Raw genomic sequence first — 22653 nt, 5'->3', positions numbered from 1 at the left:
CAAATTGTGCAGGCCTGCAATACAGTCTCACAAAATCAACACAATAGACATAGATATAATGGATAAGTAACACTGTCTGGATTATCATAGAATTACATGGGCACAGCAGTAAAACATTGTGTCAACACGTCTTTGCTGGAGCCGGGTGAACCGAGACTGGCAGGGGAGCCAGGACGTATCAGCATGACAGCAGCAGGAGATTAATAAGGCATGACTCCTTTGGTTATACTACTAAAAGCTGTTGATAAAAACATTTTTAAAGGGCTGGACAACCTCTTTAAGGACACATCCAAACAAAACATTTTAGATGCATTTACGTATAAACAAAGTCTCCAAAAATGATGATGCACTTTTTACCTAGGACTGTCCCGATTTTGTTGGTCAATACAGAGTCTGTTTGGTCCAGCCATCCGCCTCCACTCACACCTTCCTTGAACTTAATGAGGATTGGCTGGTTGCTCAAGAGTACCACCAAAATCCTCATGGCTGCAGTGACTGTGGTTGAATGTAGATGTTCCTCCATGAACATGATGACCCAGTCAAAGCCAAGAGTCTTGACTAATTCTTCACAAGCTCTTGATGGTAAAGAATAAAAAGATGTTAGTTCTGCACCTACTCCTAATAACACAGAATGCCATTTGATCTATAGAGCTATTTAGGCACAGCAGGGGAGATTTATCAAAACCTGTGTAGAGGAAGAGTGGTGCAGTTGCCCATAGCAACCAATCTGATTGCTTCTTTCATTTTTTACAGGCCTCTTTGAAAATGAAAGAAGAAATCTGATTGGTTGCTATGGGCAACTGCACCACTCTTCCTCACAAAAGGTTTGATCTCCCCCAGCAAGTTTCTTGTAGTTCAGCACCAAGTCTTAGCTTGTGTATCTTTATTTCTTCCTAAATGCAATTTATGTGGGAATTGAGTGGGAAAAAAAAAAAACATTTTGGTTGTCACATTGTCTCACTGAAATGATCCAATAGCAGCCCTGAAGGCTGATCGATCAGCTGACCACTTCTTTACCGACAGTGGCAGCTTCTCATACATATTCATGACAGCGTCCTATCTGCAATCTGAGGAATTGTGACTTGCTGTAACTTTATGTGTGAATCAATAAAATCACAAGTGTATTTCTGCAAACAGTTTCTTAGGAGGGAGGTTTAGCTGTAACTATATACTAAGATAGAAATGTTTAAAAAAAACAAAACATGATGACTTTAAAACATCATTGGCGCCTATATAGAAATGCATAATTTTTTACATTTCTAAAGTAACTGCATGGCTTAGTCAACAGTACTTTAGTTGGGCTCATTTATGCAATTAACCATAGCTAAAAACCAACCAGCCAAGCTTAAAAAATACCAGTTGACTTAACATAGGATGCCAAGTGCAAAGTGGACCAAGAGCAAATTTTTTACTACTTATTTTTTCATATTATAAGGTGAAACTATATAAGATGCACCAACAATTAGAAACATAGCAACATGAGAAAACAAATTAACACTGTATATATTCTATTAAGAATATATAGTTGATATTGTACAGAAACAGTAATATATGAAAAAGCTCATCACTTTGTCAGCCACAATGTGACAAAAACCTAGGCTAGCCACAGTGTCTCCTAACATTGACAGCCATAGTGCCTCATCATACGAACAGCCACACTGCCATATTGCCACAGAAGTGCTTCATCCTCATAAGAGACAGCCTTGCAATGCATCTCCTACACTGAGCTTACCAGACCGTAGATGTACCAAACAGAAGAGTTAGATCCCCTTTATATGGTCCAACCAGAGACAACAAACAAGCATCAATCGGTGAGATCTGCGCTCCCTTGTAGAGTCTTTACCAGGTGCAATCAATCCACCGCACATCCCCTATTTAGACAGGGAGATGTGCGGCCGATAACAACAATTTTATTGGCTGTACAAAAGAATCAATCAGCCAATGAAAAAGCTAGCCTGCTCGCTCATTGGCAGATCACTGGCCCATTTACATCGTCCGATTATTGGGACTAAGCATTCCGAGGCCATGTAAAAGGGCCTTAACTGATATCTGATCTGCTCCCTGATGTATGGTGCTGCATAGTTTTCAACAGAATAAAATGTCATAGGCAACTTACTGAAGATTCACTGTGGTCTTTTCCTTTGTAGTATACATGAGTTTCATCAGCATATCCAATAGTCTATTTCTTAGAAGTATAAGATTGGCAGAAACAAGTCCTCCAAAGTCATCCTCAGTTCCTTATTTAGGGTACAAATACAAAATGAATGTATTAAATAACTGCAGCAGATCATGGTTCTCGCCAAAAAAAGTCATCAGGAAAGGAAATGGTCTTTAAAACATCTAATAAACAGTTTTACATTTGAAACATATTTTACTCATCATCCATGATATAATATATAAGAGAGACGAAATGACAGCAGATCGAGCCTCCTTACCTGGCTCCAGCTTTTCCTCATTATTCACTTCCATTACAACAAACTTCTCACAGACAGCAAAGGTTGGTAGTGTGGAGGAGATGAACTGGCCAAACCTTTAAAAAAGAAGTAGTATTACTCCCAAATGGAGTACCATCAATGGACTGCATTTTTGGGGAAATCTTTTTTTTTTTTTTTTAGAGCCGAGAAACGTGCTCTCTATCACTCAAAGTGCAAGAAAAAGTGCAAACATGTCACACTAAAACATGAACAAAGGATGCGCTATTTCGCTAAGCCCTTCTCTGACAGGAGAGAGGCCCCCCCAACAAACCTACCCTTCACCTCATGGCCAAAAGGCACCTGCAAGGATCCAGATTCGATACCGCTTTTCGCTAAAGCTACTAAGGGGCCACAAATGCCCTGGCTTCAACCTAGGCATTAACCAAGGTATCAGCCAAGGAGCCATATACAGTTGGCATCTCGACCGAAGCCAAGATGCCCAGGGGTTGCAGGGAGGTGCCAGGAGGGACACTCAGAAGGGTTACTGCACCCTGATAAGTCCTATGTACAAAACAAACACGTAAAAGTGGCACAGTGACAAACAAAAAATAAATAAATAAGTGGATTAGTGCAGATATACTGCCTGGTCATCCGGCTGGATCTATAAAAATTTCCCTGATCCTAGCCAGAAGGCCGGGATACCAAGACTAAGATCAAGTGTAGTATCTGTTCTTATCAGACAGCCACTGGTAGGAATGGATGGCTACATGAAGGAGCAGGTGTACCGGGGCATTCCGGGGCTGCTATGTAACCAGCTCAACGACTGCCCTGATGAGACCTGTTCCCTCCAGGTCTCACCATGAGGCTGGGAGGGTCTAGACCCGAGTTACTTTTGTGCCTCGGGGAGTGGTTACCCTGAGGTGCTGAAACTCACTGGGTGTTATAGCTCACTGAGTGAACGCACTGCACCACACACTTCCCCTTTGGCATTATTGGGGAAATGCTAAAGGATATGTAACCTTATGAACAAAATATTACCTGAGTAGGTCATTGTTGTTTGGGAAACCTTGTAGGAGATAACTCAAGACATTACTGATAGCAGATATGGTGGGCTGTGATAGGGACATGTCTCGTAGGGTCAGTAACAGCTTGGGTATCAACTGGAATTCCCTCATGAGCTTTGCATTCTTTGCAGCTTCACTGTAAAAAAATAACAATATAATATTCAATGAAGCACATTTAGTCTAGGTGTAAATATTAATGTATTCAAGGTATAGTCAAGAGGAGGCGACATAGCAAAAAAATAAATAAATAAATAATTAGGTGATTGTCTAAGGTATGTGTGGGATACTTTTCCCCCTTTAAAGGGCCAAAAAGCAGCCATATATGCTTCTTCTACAGACTCTACAACTGATAAAAAAATGAAAGTCATAATGGTCATAAAATCCAAAATACTGGAAAAGATGGCTGCTTGGTTTCACATAAGGGCTTTAAAGGGGTACTCCACTGCTCAGTGTTTGGAACAAACTGTTCTGAACGCTGGAGCCGACGCAGGGAGCTTGTGATGTCATAGCCCTGCCCCCTCATTACATAACGCCCCACCCCCTCAATGCAAGTCTACCATAGGCTTGCATTAAGGGGGTGGGGTGTGGCGTCATGAGGGGCGGGGCTACGACGACTAGTGCTGCCAGCATCTCCAATTGATCTAGTTATAAACAGAAGCCACAGTTCTGATGTGAAAAGCTGTTTCAGGTTAGAAGTCATCTACATAATTTAAAAGGGGTTCTCTGCCCCTAAACATCTTATCCCCTATCCAAAGCATAGGTAATAAGATGTGTTATCGTTGGGGGGCTGGCTGATGGGACCCCCTGCGATCTCTGGCCCGGCACCCCAGCATTGCAAACATTTATGTTCAGAACACCAGCTGTACTAGGCTTCAGCCGGCTGTGGTTGTCTACCACCCCCCCCCCCCCCCCCCCACCTTATTATTGTCTATGGCAGGGGGCATGTTGGCTGTAGTCACCCGTAATCCGGCATGAAGCGGAGTTTACTCCGTGCAACTGATTACTGGGGTGCCCGCCAAGAGATTGCAGGGGTTCCAGCCGTAGGGACCCCCTTTGGATAGAGGATAAGATATCCAGGGGCGAAGTACCACTTTAACCATGTCTGATGGCAAAAATCAGTTGATATGTTTCTGGAAGACCCTTTATACCTACCTTGATTCAGTAAGAAGCTCAATGAAATGTTCAAATAGTGAAAGATGGAGTTCATATGGTGCATGGAGCCAGACCTACAATAAAGACAAGGACATGGAATTAATAATCATTGGATTAGAATGCCAAGCATATGCCTGGGCAGCACTAAGTTCCAAGTCTCTCCCAATATACAGGAGATGCTCTGATTAATTAACCAGAATTCAAATTTCCCCATTATTTATGCTATGGTTCCTGCACACATTGAAGACTTCTAAAGGCTACTAAATGTGGATCTGTCTGGTTTCCTATCTAAGAACAACATGGGACAGAGGAAGAGACACTAAACTGGAGAATATAGAGTTTTTATTATAATTTCAGTTATAATGTAAGCTGCTAAACACCTCGTTGTACTTGTTCATCAAAGTTATTCATATAAGGTGGGTACTGGCTATGTTTAACAACTGACACCTATTTTCCTTTAGTGGGATTTGTTTTTATCTTCAGATTAGATTTTTTATCATTGTTAGCAAATAAAACACAGATGTGACTAGTGATGGTGCTATATTGCAATGTCTGCTGAAACGACCAGCAAATCTAGTGTATGTTACCACAAACTTAAAGAGTACCTGTCATCAAACCATATTTTCTAAACTAACTCAGATTATATTCCCTAACTACTCCTAACACCCCTCCTGCCTTTAACCCCTTAAGGACGCAGGGTTTTTCAGTTTTTGCACTTTCATTTTTTCCTCATCACCTTCTAAAAATCATAACGCTTTAAATTTTGCACCTAAAATTCCATATTATGGCTTATTTTTTAGACCACCAATTCTACTTTGCAGTGACATTAGTCATTTTACCAAAATATCCACGGCGAAGTGGAAAAAAAAAAATGAATTGTGCCATTTTGTAACTTTTGGGGACTTCCGTTTCTACGCAGTGCATTTTTTGGTAAAAACTACATCTTACATTTATTCTGTAGGTCCATACGGTTAAAATGATACCCTACTTATATAGGTTTGATTTTGTATTACTTCTAAAAAAAAAAAATCATAACTACATTCAGGAAAATTTATACGTTTAAAATTGTCATCTTCTGACCCCTATAACTTTTTTTATTTTTCCATGTAGAGGCCGGTATGAGGACTCATTTTTTGCGCCATGACCTGAAGTTTTTATCCGTACTATTTTTTTTTTATTGATCGGACTTTATGATCGCTTTTTATTCATTTTTTCATGATATAAAAAGTGACCAAAATACGCTATTTTGGATTTTATTTTTGTGCGTACGCCATTGACCGTGTGGTTTAATTAACAATATATTTTTATAGTTTGGACATTTCCGGAAGCGGCGATACCACGTTTATTTTTTTATTTTATTTACACAGTTTTTTTTTTAATGGGAAAAGGGGGGCGATTCCAGTGCAGTGTTATAGTCCCCCTAGTGGCTATTACACTAAACATACCGATCTCATACACAGATCATTGCCGTGCATTGGCGAAGATCAGTGTTATCGGCGGTCGATTGCTCAAGCTTGGATTTCAGGCTTGGAGCAATCATTCGCAACGGAGGAGGGTAAGGGGACCTCCGCTCGCATTTTAGCTGATCGGGACATCGCGATTTCACCGTGATGGTCCCAATCAGCCCGATTGAGCTGCCGGGAAGCTTTTACTTTCATTTTATACGCGGTGATCAACTTTGAACACCGCGTCTAAAGGGTTAATAGAGCGCAGCACAACGATCGGTGCTGCGCGATTTTAGCCCAGGATCCCGGCTGTCGTTAGCTGCCGGGACCGACCCAGTATGACACGGGGTCACGGCGTGACCTCCCGTTATATACCAGGACCGGGCGCAGGGCGTACTTTTACGCCCTGCGTCCTTAAGAGTTAAAAAATGTTTACAAGCTTTAAAAAGCTCTGTATCATACCTTTCCCCTTGCTCAATTGTGTGAGCTCCCGGCAGGAGAAAGTAAGCGCCCCAAAGAAGGCGTGATGTCCCTGAAGCCTGCGGGAGCTGTGCCTCACCATGCCCCTCACCCACTTCCTGAGTTTGGTCTCCTGCCAGGCCAGGAAGAGACCAAACTAACTGTTTGACTTGTAGCAGGGAACAGAACAGAGCCACCTAGTGGCCGTTTTTACAATCACATTAAAAACCTATAAAGGTGAGAATTTTAAAAGCAAGTAAATGGCAATGTGTCTTATAATCACATAAGGAACAATATATTAAAAGTTGTGTTTGGTGACAGGTACTCTTTAAGTGAAGAGCAAATCTCCCCTGGCTCTAGATGTTACTGCTAAGTAATGCCTACTTACCTCAAAGTCACAGAGCAAATCTTGGAAAGCTGTGGAGTTGGGTATAATGGATGTTTCATGACCGCTGTCCACGGTCCCAACCAAAGAAAATGTGAGATGTAAAATGTGGCTGTTAAGAAGACCTCTCTTCTTCTTTAGCAACATTGCAAGTAGCTACAAAAAAGATAGAACAATTTCGATGCACACGATATATTACACAACGTGGATAGAATTCAAGTAATGGGAATAGGTTACAAAAACCTCACTAACACTAACAGATTGTATTAAAAAAGTGAAGACATTTCAATGACCAAGATTTTGGACATGAATGTGTTGAGATGCAGGAGGGAGGTGGTTCTATTTTGCAAGCATTGCTCTGTCCTCGACCTCACAGTCAAAATGTCCAGTCCAATAGTTACTGTATATTTGCTGTTGCTACTATAAGATCCAGCACAATAAATATACTCCATTCTGCAAGCCCCCAACTATCCTAGCACAACACAACTACCTATAAATATTCTCTTGTCATGTACTATGTGAACTCAATTAACCTAGATGTTACAACAACCTTGAAATGACCGTATCTTCATAGTGACACATTGCTTTTTGTGGTAGAAGTAATTTTCTTCCCTATGAGCTCAGACAGAATTCACAAAGCTTGTCAACAGGATGATGAATGTGTTTAGCCTTGAGCAAACTATTTGGTGGGAGATGCAAATCTTGCATTTTCTAATGAACAATTACTTAGCCTACAAAGAATTCATATATTTACTTAGCCTTGGCTCCATTATATTTAGTCATCAATTCCTGCAATAATTACGGAAATGGCCCTATTCCTAGCGCTCACTGTCAAATACGTCCTCCAGACATGTCAGTACTAATACATTGGTATTGATCGGTGAAAGAACCTAGACTACCAAATTATAGTTCTACAAGTCCATGGCATTCAGACTATAATATTCAGTATTCTCACACGGCTCTTTAAATATTTATCAAGATGCGATTTTTTTTAGTTTTTTTTAAAGTTCCTTTTAAGCTCGCATATCTGACCAGATTGCTTCTTTAAGCAAGATAGTCACATTCTCGTCCATGTAAAATACATAAACACTAAATATAGCTCAGAGTACAACTACATTTGGACAGAATTAGAATCAAATTTTAAAACGCAACTATATCCAGAAAAGGTAAAGTAAATCAGCCATCAGTCCCTCACATCCCTAAGTCCATTATTTTTCCCAGCAGTCTACATTTAAGCATCTTGGCTACCACTTCCACTACATGGATATTACAACCCCCTGTAGATTTTGGATGATAATTCTGGAAAATTATTAATATTTTTAGAAATTTAAAAAACTTAATAAAACTATTATTTTGGCATAGCTCCATTTTTCTGTAACCCAATAATTAAAAAAATTCTGTGCAGTAAAATATTCTCATAGCCTCCCCAGCATCACTCAACTCAACACATCAGTATCTGTGACCACACTGGATAAACATGTACAGCTGGATTCACATGTCCCGATGTCCAGACAGGAATGCCAGACGCCACAAGCTGAACCTTTGGCATCCAACGCTCCATCCATTGCCCAATAGACTTAAATGGGGCTTGGTGCCGGACCTAAGGATCATTTGGCATATTTGGTCATCCAGATCATGCTGAAGATATGTGGACGAGACCTAATACCCTCTATAGCTGTGCTTTTCTGTGTGGTAGAAAATAATTACCCAAGATAAAGGCTGGGCATAAGTTTTGTAGTAATGATAAAGTTGTTTCTAAGCAGAACAATCCTATTTAATTTATAATGATGCTCCATAATCCTAACAGCATATACCATCAGTCCATTCATGTGTAATATCTGGCATACCTGGTAACCTTTAATCCTTTCCATTTCTTTGCTGGCCAGTGGATTGCTCTTTACCACGCACACAAGAGCCTTGACTGCTGCGTAGAGACCTTCAACATCAGATGCCATTGCTACTAAACCAAGAATGGCAGCTGCACCTCCGATATACTGCAAGGTTGTTGCCACAGGTTTGGGGACAAATGTTCTCACTCCTAATATAAAACACACAGTTACTGTAGTTCACATGAGTCAGGTTTGTCATTAAAGGAATACTACAGCAAAAATTAAAGGGGTATTCCAGAAAGTTTAACAGATTTGTAAATTACTTTGATTAAAAAATATTAATCCTTGCAATAGTTATTAGCTTCTGAAGTTGAGTTGTTTTTTTCTGTCTAACTGCTTTCTGATGACTCACGTCCCGGGAGCTGTGCAGTTCCTATGAGGATATTCTCCCATCATGCACAGCATCATGTGACCACACTGGATAAACATGTACAGCTGGATTCACATGTCCGGATGTCCAGACAGGAATGCCAGACGCCACAAGCTGAACCACAAGCTGAACTTTCTGGAGCCTCCCATCATGCACAGCTCCCGGGACATGACATCATCATTGAGCAGTTGAAAACTTCAGAAGCTAATAACTATTGAAAGGATTAAGATTTTTTAATAGAAGTAATTTACAAATCTGTTTAACTTTCCGGAGCCAGTTGATATTTAAAAAAAAGTTTTTGCCTGGAATACCCCTTTAACTTATTCCCTATCCACAGAATAGGGGATAAGTAACTGGTCCGACTGTTGAGACAATCCGCAATCTCCAGAACGAGACCCAGTCTCGCTCAGTGAGGAATGCATGTCGTCTACCGCTAGATGGTACGTACTCCATTGATGCCATAGCGCTGGACTCCGGTCTCTTCGGAGCTCCCATAGAAATCAATGGAGCACGTGCCTTCTACCGCATGCGCTCCTCACTCAGAGCCGGGTCCCATTCCGGGAATCGCGGGGAGTCTCAGCGGTCAGACCCCCTTGCAATCAGCTATTAATCCCCTATTCTGTGAATAGGGGAAAAGTTAATTTTGTCTGTAGTACCCCTGTGGATAGGGGATAAGTTAATTTTGTCTGCAGTATCCTAGTTGATTAAAAACTCTTCTCTACTTTAACAAAGAAGTGTTCACCATCCCCCTTTCCCTACATGCTCATTAGATTATTATCATTATTATTATTATTGTTAGAATGAATCCAGATGTCATCGCTTGTTATGATCCCTGAACCTCCAATACGACTTTTTAATAGATGGGTAAATTAAACAAATCTTACCTAGGTAACCAATGAGTGCTGCTCCTATTGTCCGAGCGGGGCCATTCAAATGTCCAGCTGAGTTATGCAGTAGCTTCACCGGTGTGGCATTCTCATGAGAAGATATGGCCAACTACCAACACAATAAACAAAATGTTTTAAAAACCTAAAATGTAATTGATGTCCCATTCCAGTATTACAATGTGTGCGACATGCATCTAGGCATTAATTTATAAAGTGGCATTTTACTAGATGAGCCTCACTTCTGACTTAGATTAACATATTTCATGTAGCACTATCTTTTTAGCTGGTCTGTATTAAAGTGAAATTCAGCATAAATGGGTCACTATGGACCGAGTGAATAATAAATACTATTCCAGTGCTTCTTCCCTCAATCTAATTCCTTTCCCCTGCTCAATTTTTTCTGATACTACTATTAAAACAGAGAAACACATTAATTTTGTAGGTGTCCTAGGAGAATTACTATATCCCCTCACACTTTCTCCTCCTTCTTCTAAGGGTCAATTCACACACAACGGGAACTCTGCCCCGAGGTATTCCGGGCAGAGATTCTGTCTGCAGCAGGCACTGCCAAAATTCATCGACCTTGTGGACATGCGCTGTCACCAGAAATTCTGTAATGTAAATGGGCCCCTTACTGTCTGGCAACAAGACAAGTGCGTGGAGCAAGTTCAGATTTATTAAGTCCCACCCCTTGTATAAGCTTTGTCCCTCAGTCGTTCCTCAGCTGAAAATGCAACTGATCAGCAGAAGACTGATCCCTGCATAGATACATACCTGTTTATGTGGATCTATGGTCAGTATGAATAAATATAATATATATATATATATATATATATATATATATATATATATATATATATATTATAATAGCCTTGGATGCCCTGATTTTCTTTGTTGGTATACCTTTTTGTTCCTAAGATATAGGGAGTTTACTATTTAGATGACAATCTGCACTCCTCAATGAACTGTCAGAGGGGCATGAACTTTATTTAAAAAAACAGTAGCTAGGCTAAAGGTGTGTAAATGATTGCTAGGCTAAGGAGGGGTGAATCAGGCCAGGGGAGCTCCTGCCCATCTGACTATTCGGGAAAAATCGCAGATTGCAGATCTCAGTCAAATGATTAGTAAAATTCCCATATCCCCAAAACAAAGCTAAAAAAAAAAAGTGTTGGAATCAGGTACCGATTTTTTTATACTGACCACAAGTCCTCTTTATGTGCATTATTGGATTATCCTAAAACATACACAAATCACATGATTTTAGACAATTAGACTACAGTTTACATGATGATCCTCACCTGCTTAGCAATTGCTTTGCTGTCCAGCTTATTGTAAACTTTTCTTATTCTTGCCACAGTAAGGGAAGACACTGAAAGGGCATATAAACCAAAAGACACCTTTTCTTCAGGCACCAGAGATACCAGTGATGGAGTACCTGATTCAGACTTGGAATCCTTACCTATAATAGAACATCAAAGAAGATCCATATACTTCAAAAGGACTGTTTCTAAAAGCCCTAGCGACCATACTCTTTGTAGTATGAGAGGTGTGGACTTCCCTATCAAGAATGAAAATCAAAATACAGTTAGGGTAGGGTCAGACATAATGATCTGCAGCGTATTTTACGCTGTGGATCCGACGATGACCGACCCTAGAGCTGCTAGGAGGACACACAAAGGAATCTGCCTAGTTCAGGGAACAGAGGAGCGGACACGATGCCTGTGAGTAATCTGTGCATGTGTCTGTGCTATGAGCGGACACATGGTCACAGGCAGGGGGCTAACTCTAGGGACACTGAAAGAAATGTATAGACTTTTTTAACCAAAAAGGTTAATTAAATGTCCTATGCCAACAATAAGCCACCAAAATAAAACGTTAAAAACTAAAATTAAAAGGTACGTTAAAAGTAAATTAAAAGTCAATTTTTATTTTAGTGGCTCATGGTTCATTTGGGGCTTCAAATTGCTTCTGCCCAGTAAAAATCTAGCACATACTCAGGTTTTATGCTGTCTAAATATCAGACAGGGTTAAAAGGGGTACTCCGGCCCTAAGACATCTTATCCCCTATCCAAAGGATAGCATCTTGCCTGATCGCGGGGGTCCCGCCGCTGGGGATCCCCGCAATCTTTCATGCAGCGCCCCCTTATCATCAGCCTCCGGAGCAAACATCGCTCTGGGTCTGATGAATCATGATCATGGGGCCGGAGTACCGTGACGTCACGGCTCCACCCCCTCAGTGCAAGCCTATGGGAGGGGATGTGGCGGGTGTCACGCCCCCTCCCATAGGCTTACATTGAAGGGGTGGAGCGTGACAACACATGGGGGTGGAGCCGTGTCGTCACGTTACTCCGGCCCTGTGACCGTGAGGGGGCTGATCATAGGGGGGGCTGCATAAAAGATTTTGGGGTTCCCCTCTGCGATAAGGCATCTTATTCCCTATCCTTTGGATAGGGGATAAGATGTCTTAGGGCCGGAGTACCCCTTTAATAAATCTGCCTCATTGTTTTAAGCCTAGTATAGGGCTTGACTGTGTGGTGCATGATTCAAGATTCTTAAGAATGCTTAAGAGAGAAACCATGTGTCATGCATGACCTCCAGAGATTCTTCACTAGGCATAGCACAGATTCAGTATTCCAGGCGCAGCATTTATCATTGTCGGATGGATAGTTGTCTTAAAAAAAACATGCAAAAATACTCACATGGAGAAGAAACTGCTTGAAAACTTCCAACATAATTTGGTCCCAGTTCATAAATGACACCAACACTTGCTGCAGTCAAGACTTCCTCCAAAAAGTGAGTTGGTCCCAGGCGCCAAACAAGGGACGAGAGTTGGCGTTGAGCTGGAGGAGTGCCGACGTATGCATAGACAGTGCTAACCACTGGTGGATTAGCTGAACCAGACCCACCAGGAGTACTGTGTACATAATGAAGCTGTATAGATTAGAAAAAATGAAATAAATTAAAGGTGACATTTTATGACCTTTTAATAATTAATATTAAAGGAGTACTTCAGTGCAATAAAACCCAACCACGATCTGCTGCATGGCACCCGGGCAGTCCCCGGGAAGTGGGTGTGCCGACCCCGCATGAAGCGGCGGTCAACATGTGTGCTCTATGTATCCCATAGAGAAACATGGAGAGGGTGTGACAAACGCAGCTTCCTGCAGGGGTCGGCACACTACCTTCCTGGGGACTGCTATGCTGTGCAAGAGATCTAAAAGTTATCCCCTATATTTTATAGAGGATGAATTATTTTACACTGGAGTACTCCTTTATTATCAATTCATTTCAATTTGGGGCAAAACTACCAGAAAACATTACAAAAAAAAATATGTTTAACATTTAAAAAAAAACTTTAAGTACAAGTAAAGGAACTGATTTACAAAGTATTAGCAAAGTTACTTAACATTTTACATATGTTTTAACCATGACACATAGTTACAAGAAGAATAACACTTGCCCTTCTCTACACCTAAAATATGAGGATTCTGAACAACATATATATCTAGAATAGTGAACCTACCTTTACAGTACTGACCAGCTGCCCATCAAGGTACAGAGTGGCGGTGCTATTCTTTAGCATGCCTTTACTCATCACTAAAACCATATGATGCCATTGACCTTCCATTATCAGCTCACTGCATCGAAATCGGGCACAACAAGGTAGGATTTCATAGAAGGAAGACTCTTCACTAAAGTCATCCACTGAAGAACAAACATGTTGATATTTATTTTTAAACACACAAATTTATATACAAATGTATTACATTAGGAAGGTTGATTTTAAAGCAGTATTCCCATCTCAAAACCTTAAAGTGTATTTCTAGAGGATATGCCATCACTTTATAATCTAAATGGATTTGACTTCAAGGACCCCCACCAATCGTGAGGAAGAAGGGAATGCAGCTCTGGAGTTAACATGTACAATGGTCTCTGGTCACCTGACTGTACAGGGTACTGCAGTGTGGCCCCATTCAAGTAAGGTAGCTGAGAGCATTGTTGAAGGGAGGATGAAATGTAGCACTTCACCAGTATTGCATCCCCTTCATTCTGATGGGGTTTTTAGAGGTCCGACCCCCAACAATCTTCTGCAATATTGCATTACTTTTCTAAATGGGAATACCCCTTTACTTAAACTTAGTACTACATATACAGAGGTTTGTAAAAAGTTTAGATCACACCACATGTCCTGATCAGTATAAAAGATACTCCTAGCACACTGATGTCATTCAATAAGCTTCATTAAGCTACTAAACAGTAGCTGAATAAAGCTTATTGAAAGACAGAGTGCTGGAAGTTTCTTCTATACTGATCTTGACTTTCTCCACGTGCACCTAACCTGTACTGAGTGCTGACCCATTCCATATTGTACCACGTCGGGAGACCCGATGTGATGCGAGTTATAGAAGGGTGAAGAGCGCAGCAGCAGTCTGCTTCACTCACCAGACACCAGCCTGATTCAAAGCTCCATTATAGTCTATTGAGCACATTAGACACCAGGCTATGATTCATGAGACTTGGAGTAAGCTTAACTTTTGAAATACCTGATAGACATGTCAAAAGTTTTACTAAATGACAGTAAAGTTTTAAGATCTTGGTTAGTAGCTGGTACAGAGCTAAGAATTCATGCTGCTGAGACAAATATCAGACAAGTGGCCCTCTACAAGAACGGTAATCCTACCAAAGTCTCAGATTATGTAAAGGGACATCTATGGTCACAATACCAGGCTGTATTATTACTATGTGACCACAATCTACCCTCAACCATTGATTTTGGATGATGGACAAATAGTACATTTCTCTACCTTCTGACTCATGGCGGGATACTGCTGTTATGTAACCTTGACATAATAGCACCTAGATATAACCTCTTTTAATGACCCACTATCCAATGAATTAATTTCTATAGTTTTCTTATTAGAAAAAATCTCTTGTTTTATTTTAGAAAAATTTGCAACTAAACCTATGGAAAAAAAAATCACTGTGTGTGACTAAGGCTATGATCATACTGCCATTTGGAGCTTTATTTGAGTGTTTCATTATTTCTAATGGCAGGAACAGCACAGTATGCAGAGTTATTATTGCCAAGAAAACTATGGAAACCATGACAAACTCCATTATAGGTTAATTGGATCCATTAGGTATGGTTGAGATTAGTCACATATATGATGGTTATACCCACTTACTGTCTCATTTCTATGTTTCCTAAAAGATGCTATGTTATCATTGAGCTCAAGCTAATATTTACCATAGTTCTGAAGGAGTTCTTCCTTTGTTGACACGATCAGGGACTTGTCCTTTGCGGAAAGTACAATGGCTAGACAGATATAGTGCTGCTCGGAGGAGTTTGCGCGTCGGACAACGGTAAGCAGCCTCACTGGGTGATTATTTGGTGGAGTACTGAAATGCTCAATGCAGAACCATATGGAGAATGTTAATCCAGATGGTGGTGGGAAAAGACGTTCCCCTAAAAGAAAACATTTTTTTGAGAATATGCATTTGTAAGTAACGTTCATGAGGATAATAAAGTATTGCATACAGCACTTTATATAATTTTGAAAGCAACACTTTCAGCAAGTGAATGAGGTCCCATTCATGAAGAACACACAGAACAGATCAAGAATTTAGGAATGTATGTGCTGTAGCCTTTAAAAGGCATGCACCTCGCCTACATAAAATTACAATAATACACAATGTAAATCGATATATAGGACCTAGGTAATCATCAGCACTAACATTCACTCTCTTTTGCAATTTTTTTTGTTTTGTTACAATGTACCGTACTTCCATAGTAATCACAGATCAAAAATGCTGGCAGGACCTGGGTAACTAGTCCTCGGGGCAGGTCCTGGCTGCTCTCTGCCTGGCCAGCTTGAGTGATATGACTCTCCCTAGCAGTGTATAGGAAAAGATGTATCACACAATCCAGCTGAGCAGTAGCAGCCAGGACCTGCCCCGAAGACTAGTTACCCAAAATATTCAGTGTGTCCCGGACTGGTGATGCCTGCACCATCTGCACCTATTTGGGCAGCATACAACTGATGCCAATTTTCCTGTAAAGCTTACGGTTGTTAAAAAATAATAATAATAATAATAATAATAATAAAATATATATATATATTTTCCTTAAAAACAAACCATTTTCCTAATATACTTTAATAAAAAAGTTGATTGCTAAAGATGTAAAAAAAATGGTTTAAAAAATGTCCACTATGGGTCTTTGTCTCATTTTGCACACAAAGCCTGGAAATAAACTAAATATATTTAGGACCAGGGTGGGGAGAGGGTGTGGATATCTCCCTGCTGTGCCTCAGAACAGTGTATAATCCAGTTTTCACCAGCATGAGCTGAACACCTGTGAGATCCAGACAGCTTGCAGTCTTTTCAGAAGAGGAGCTTTTTTTTTACACTGACAAGCAATACAAGGTGCTAAATTATTATTTATATGCAAAATAATTTCTCTTCATTCATTCTCTTCATTTTATTAACTTATTTCTTGTGTATTTGCACCATATAGGTTCCATATTGCTGTTGTAGGGTTACAAAAAGCATGCAATTTGGGCACAAAGCTGTGCAAATGTAAAATGTTTAATCTTTGGCACAAAATACAGGGTTTTATTGTGTACTTCCACCAAATAGTTTCACATGGCTGCATTAGAGTTCTATAGAGCATGCAATTTAGGCACAAAGCTTTGCAAATGTAAAAATGTTTGTGGAGACCACATAACCGGGAGGGGGGAGGAAAGGAGCTCATTATTCTCCTGGAGAAACTCCCCCAGCCTTCAAGAGAAACGCAAAAAGACTGAGCACAGTAATATATAGATCAAAAGGTATTTTACATATTAACACATGCATATTATTATGCATATAGGGCTTAGGGCACAAATACTACACTGACATAAGCATTTTTTAAATAATGACAGTAATACTTTAAAGGTATTCATGAAATGCATTACCTGTTCCTATGCCACTCAGCACTGTGCCATCCATAAGCCCCGTGGTAACTGCATTACTGTTTGGAGCATTGTGAGGAGCCAAACTTGGCAAGAAGAGGCAGCTATAAAAGAGAAAATACATTGAGATCTCTAGAACAACTCAGTCATTTCAAGGATTTCTGAAATAAAGGAGTTTTTACATGGAGGCTAAAAATACATATAAATTATGTTGGCCTTAAACTTCTGCAGAACAGTTACAGATGAAGAAACAATTACAGGTAATAATCATCTCAGTTACCAATCAACGAATGAACAAGTTGTCTTTCTACAACTCCTTCCATTCACTGAACACGCTTTATCTAAGTGTAACCAATAGCTCTGGCAACCCTCAGCTGCTCTTTAGCAAAACCAGAAATAAAGTGAAGAATGACACACACAGGTAGTGCTGTATGGATAAAATCCTATTCCTCAACCCTGCATAACAGTACAGATGTATATGTCATTCAATATGCCATTCTGTGGAAAGCTAAAGGACAGAAGGCATATATACAGTTAAAGCGTCCACTGTGGCTTATCAGCTTCGGAAATCTACTCTGCTGCAGACCTGGATATCTTCCTAATAAATAGCTGAATAGAAATCACAAGGAACACAAACTTTGGGTTTTGTAGACATGACAGAAATGTGGTAGAACATCAACTTTGGTAAAAAAAAAATGTTGTTTACTTTTAAGATTGACTTGGAGCCTTTCAAGATAAGAGAATAAAAACAATATGTAGTTTACATTAATCAGATCCGCACTGATCACATTCATGGCATAACTAGTCAACATTCCACAGAAAATCCCTTTTAAACAATATACCCAAGGAGAAAACAAAAGACATTAAAGGGGTACTCCGGTGGAAAACTTTTTTTTTTTAATCAACTGGTGCCAGAAAGTTAAACAGATTTGTAAATTACTTCTATTAAAAAAAATATTAATCCTTCCACTATTTATTAGCTGCTGATTACTACAAAGGAAATTCTTTTCTTTGTGGGACACAGTGCTCTCTGCTGAAATCTCTGTCCATTTTAGGAACTGTCCAGAGCAGCGCATGTTTGCTATGGGGATTTTCTCCTACTCTGGACAATTCTTAAAATGGACAGAGATGTCAGCAGAGAGCAGCGTGCTCATGATTCAGCAGAGAGCTCTGTATTCCAAAAAGAAAAGAATTTCCTCTGTAGTATTCAGCAGCTGATAAGTACTGGAAGGAATAAGAGTTTTTAATAGAAATAATTTACAAATCTGTTTAACTTTCTGGCACCAGTTGATTTAAAAAAATAAATAAAATTAAAAAAAAGTTTTCCACTGGAGTACCTCTTTAAATCTTATGGATACCTTTGACATAAAGTAGAAATAATTATATTTGTCGGTAGTTACCCTTAGTTGCTCTAAGTTTCAGCATGCAGTTTCGATACCTTCAATAGTTTTCATAAACATTAATATGCAGTTTTCAACCTGCTCCTAGTTTCATGCTGGATGTGGAGTATGTGTGTTCAGGAAGCTGCTACCTTCAGTAACTCTCGCGGAGAAAGACACTGATGACAAGGAGTGTGTGATTCCCCCTTCCTCCCCTGCAGAGTCTGTCATGGATTTACTTCTCTCTCCACTGTTACAGAGCCTGGTATTATACCCTCTCGGTTATAGTCTGGGTTTCCTCCCTATTTACAGTGTCAACCCCCTGCCTGTTACTACATCTAACACTGACAGCGGGGAAGAAGAGAGCCAACATAGACAGGAGCAGTGTGCTGTAAAATGTATGTCTGATTCAGCAGGACAGCTACAATATGTGAAGCAAGTGCACAAACTATCTCAGCAAGATGGCAGTACATTTTTCAATATTTATCATTTAAAAATTGCTTAAAACTATTTTTTTTCATATCAACTGGCTCCAGAAAGTTAAACAGATTTGTAAATTACTTCTATTAAAAAAATCTTAATCCTTCCAGTACTTATCAGCTGCTGAAGTTGAGATGTTCTTTCTGTCTGACCACAGTGCTCTTTGCTGGCACCTCTGTCTGTCTCAGGAACTGTCCAGAGTAGGAGCAAACCCCCATAGCAAACCTCTTCTGCTCTGGACAGTTCCTGAGACAGACAGAGGTGTCAGCAGAGAGCACTATTGTCAGACAGAAAAGAACAACTCAACTTCAACAGTTGATAAGTACTGGAAGGATTAAGATTTTTTTTTAAATAGAAGTAATTTACAAATCTGTTTAACGTTCTGGAGCCAATTAATTTTTTAGGGGAATACAGCTTTAATTTTACATTTACAAAAGAAAATAAAAAAACTCCATAGCCTTTCAGAAACATTTTATTTTTACTCCTACAGGGATATTACCACATTTTTTGTAAACTAACACATGGATAGGATATTATACTAATGTGAATGAGCTGCTGCAGAGATTCAATTATTTTACAATTATAATGATACAAAATAAAAAATAAAAAAACAAGAACATTACCCGAAGCCTTCCAGAGAAGTGTCAAATTCCACAAAGGCAGGAGTAACTGATGATCCATGAAGCCTAATGTCATGTGGTGTTGTCATAGAAACCAGGCACTTTACCCTGGTTAAGGGCACTGTGCAGCCTTCTGCCGATTTTACCAAGCTGCGGCTTATCCGGTAATGTTTGTCTTCTCCCACACAGAACACACTGTCAGAGCCAAGGCCCTCTGTGGACATGATCACGCTACCTGTGTGGAGCACGGAAACAGATCTGTCAGAGCTTAAACGGAAAAAAGCCACATACTAGCTTCCCTATCTCCGCTTCATTTCTATTCATAACACTGGCACCTAGTGCCAAGAGACACATGAATGTTTTTGGTGTATTGCTTCCCGATGCACCATACTCTGCAGAACCCATGATACTTAAAACACTAAGGTTTCTTAAAGAACCATGTGATAATGTCTTTAGATAACTACTGAATCTATATTTAGCAATATGTAAATGTAAATAATTTATTTCATGACTCTGTGGGAAGGAGTCACATATACAATCTCCGCTGTGCTCATTACATCATAGTTTCATGTGGCAGTAAAGCAGCTGGTAACATGGTTGTTAATAAAATAAGGATTTAGGACCAATGCCATTAACTGGTGATGACGGAGATTGCATTTAAATGCACTTAGATTCAATCTTTTTCATTTCAATAAAATATTTGTTTACAGGGGTACTGTATTCCTATGGATAAATAAGGGAATAAGTGTCTGATCGCACGGGGTCCAACCAATGGGACCCCCCGTGATCAGCAGTGGTCAACAGGCTCCCTTCTGATGCAAGTCTATGGGAGGGACGTGACAGCAGTCATGCCCCCTCCCATAGTCTTGCATTTAGGGTGCGGGGCTTTATGTCACGACTCCGCCCCCTTGTGACATCACGCCCCACCCCCTAAATGCAAGATACTCCGCCCCCTGGTCGTCAGTCTTCAGACACGGAGTGATCATCGCTTTGTGCAGCTGAGACAAGTGGGTGCTGCATGAGATTGCGGGGTCCCCAGCGGCTGGACCCCCGCCATCAGACATCTTATCCCCTATCCTTTGGATAGGGGATAAGATGTCTTAGGGTCGGAGTATCCTTTAATATACAACAATAATAGAGAAACATAGCCGCACAACCACCATTTGTATTTTGATCTACTTGCTTCTCAGCATAAATAAAAAAACTAACAGGTTGTTAGCATACATTTTGATCAAAAAGTACAAACCCACTCGCCACGTCAAGGCCACCTAGTCAGAGTGGGTCCCTAACCTGACACTGGTGTAGCGCCGGGCGGCGACCACTGCCTCCGAGACACAAAGCCCACCTGGGGAATGACCCAGTGGCCAGGCAGCCCCACTGCTGCCGACCAAGCCCCTGGCTCTGAGCCACACCACCCCACAGACAAAGCATCACCGAAACAATAGCTGCCACAGAGAACCACACCAGTGTGAAACCTACCATGTGCTCCCTGCCAGAGGGCTGGGAGAGTGCTAGGAGGAAACCTATATGCAGTCTCCTGCTAATTAAAAACGCCTGGGTCAAATGAGTGGAGTGGCATGCTGGCTATGGAAGGAGGGAGAGATTACAAATGTACAACAATAATAGAGAAACATAGCCGCACATCCACCATTTGTATTTTGATCTATTTGCTTCTCAGCATAATTTCAGGGACTAACAGGATGTTAGTATACATTTTTATGCTGAGAAGCAAGTAGATAAAAATACTAATTGTGGATGTGAGGCTGTGCTTCTTTTTCTCTATTTTTGTTTTACAATTGTAGTCTGTCCCCTCTTTCATAGCCAGCACTCTGCTCCACCCATTCGGCCCAGGCGCTATTAATTAGCAGGAGACTGCATAAGGGTTTCCTCCTAACATTCTCCCAGCCCTCTGGCAGGGAGCACTTGCTAGGAATTTACAATTCACAAGGTGTGGTTACACTGCAGCGGTCATTGTTACTGTGATTCTTTGTCTGTGGCGTGGTGTGGCCCGGAGCCAGGGGCTTGGTCCGGCAGCAGTGGGGCTGCCTTGCTACTGGACCGCTCCCACTGTGGACATGGTGTTGTGGTGGTGGTGGCTGCCGCCGGCGCTACGCCAATGATGTTTTAGGGACCCACTCTAAATAGGTGGCCTTGACGTGGCGAGTGGGCTTGTACTTTTAGATCAAAATGTATAACAACCTGTTAGTTTTTGAATTCATGCTGAGAAGCAAGTAGATCAAAATACAAATTGTAGATTTACGGCTGTGTTTCTTTTTCTCTATTTTTGTTTTACCCATTTAATATGTCAGCAGTGCATTAGGAAATGTGGGACGGAGCGTGTGGGAAGACTTAAGATCCGTAGATAAACAGATTGCATTTCCATCTTAGCTACAACTAAATTGTCATTTTGGAACATCTGAGCTGACCCGACAGTTGTTCAAACTTTGGAAGCTGAAAAGCAAATATGCATTTTAAAGCGGAGGAGGGGAAAAATACACATAATTAAAATATCTACCAAATTAGATCAAAAGACTATTGTAGAGAATGGATAGATTAAAAAGAGGGAAGGCGTGCAACGTGTAAAATCTTATTCAGTTGGCTGTCTCAGCCTGCCTCACAGGCATTATTGTATAAAAAAAAAGCCATTAAATATTACTTTCCAATGGCGTAACTGGGGGCATCAAGAGTAAAGCAACACTGTATGGCAAGCTATTTATCCAAAGATACCTACCGGATAACTAGCTAACAGATGGGGATCTGACTACTAGGATCATGAGAACGGAGGTCAATTATGTTCAATGCATATGTTCAATCATCACTCCACTTACTGTATATGAGACTTCTTAAAATATCAAACTTTATTAATCTGGGACCTGAATCTACCTCTAGTATGGGGGTCCATGGCTGTTGTTAGAACTCTCGTACAGACCACCGTTGTGAAGACAGATGCTGGTCCTTGAGGTTGGACTATCAGAGATTAATGGAACATGCTATGTATATGCCATAAATGTCTAATATGGAAATATCCCTTTAATGAAGATTTTCAGTTGGAAAAAAAAAAAATGAAAAACTATACAACTTTCTAATATACTTTATGTTACAAATCGGGTGCTCAGACAGAATGGGAAATGTTAAGGAATTGAAATACCAAGTATA

General features: G+C 40.5%; 1 protein-coding gene across 4 annotated transcripts in view; it reads right to left on the bottom strand.

The window, feature by feature from the left end:
* Nucleotides 1–22653, bottom strand: part of WDFY3 (WD repeat and FYVE domain containing 3) — a 250866-nt gene that overhangs the window by 78161 nt on the left and 150052 nt on the right. For all 4 annotated transcript variants that reach the window (XM_056568763.1, XM_056568762.1, XM_056568764.1 and 1 more), the window contains 14 exons: nt 19501–19732; nt 17022–17122; nt 15314–15532; nt 13589–13770; nt 12765–12996; nt 11364–11524; nt 10063–10174; nt 8767–8957; nt 6923–7075; nt 4631–4704; nt 3453–3614; nt 2436–2530; nt 2117–2237; nt 358–575 (listed from right to left, as the gene is read on the bottom strand). In XM_056568763.1, coding sequence (XP_056424738.1) covers nt 358–575; nt 2117–2237; nt 2436–2530; nt 3453–3614; nt 4631–4704; nt 6923–7075; nt 8767–8957; nt 10063–10174; nt 11364–11524; nt 12765–12996; nt 13589–13770; nt 15314–15532; nt 17022–17122; nt 19501–19732 — 2253 coding nt within the window. The remainder of the gene's footprint in view (nt 1–357; nt 576–2116; nt 2238–2435; nt 2531–3452; nt 3615–4630; nt 4705–6922; nt 7076–8766; nt 8958–10062; nt 10175–11363; nt 11525–12764; nt 12997–13588; nt 13771–15313; nt 15533–17021; nt 17123–19500; nt 19733–22653) is intronic.

The sequence above is a fragment of the Hyla sarda genome, chromosome 1 (assembly GCF_029499605.1).
Source record: "Hyla sarda isolate aHylSar1 chromosome 1, aHylSar1.hap1, whole genome shotgun sequence".
Classification (NCBI taxonomy): Eukaryota; Metazoa; Chordata; class Amphibia; order Anura; family Hylidae; genus Hyla; species Hyla sarda.
The sequence above is the reverse complement of the archived record's forward strand: the minus strand, read 5'-3'. Positions and strand labels throughout refer to the sequence as shown.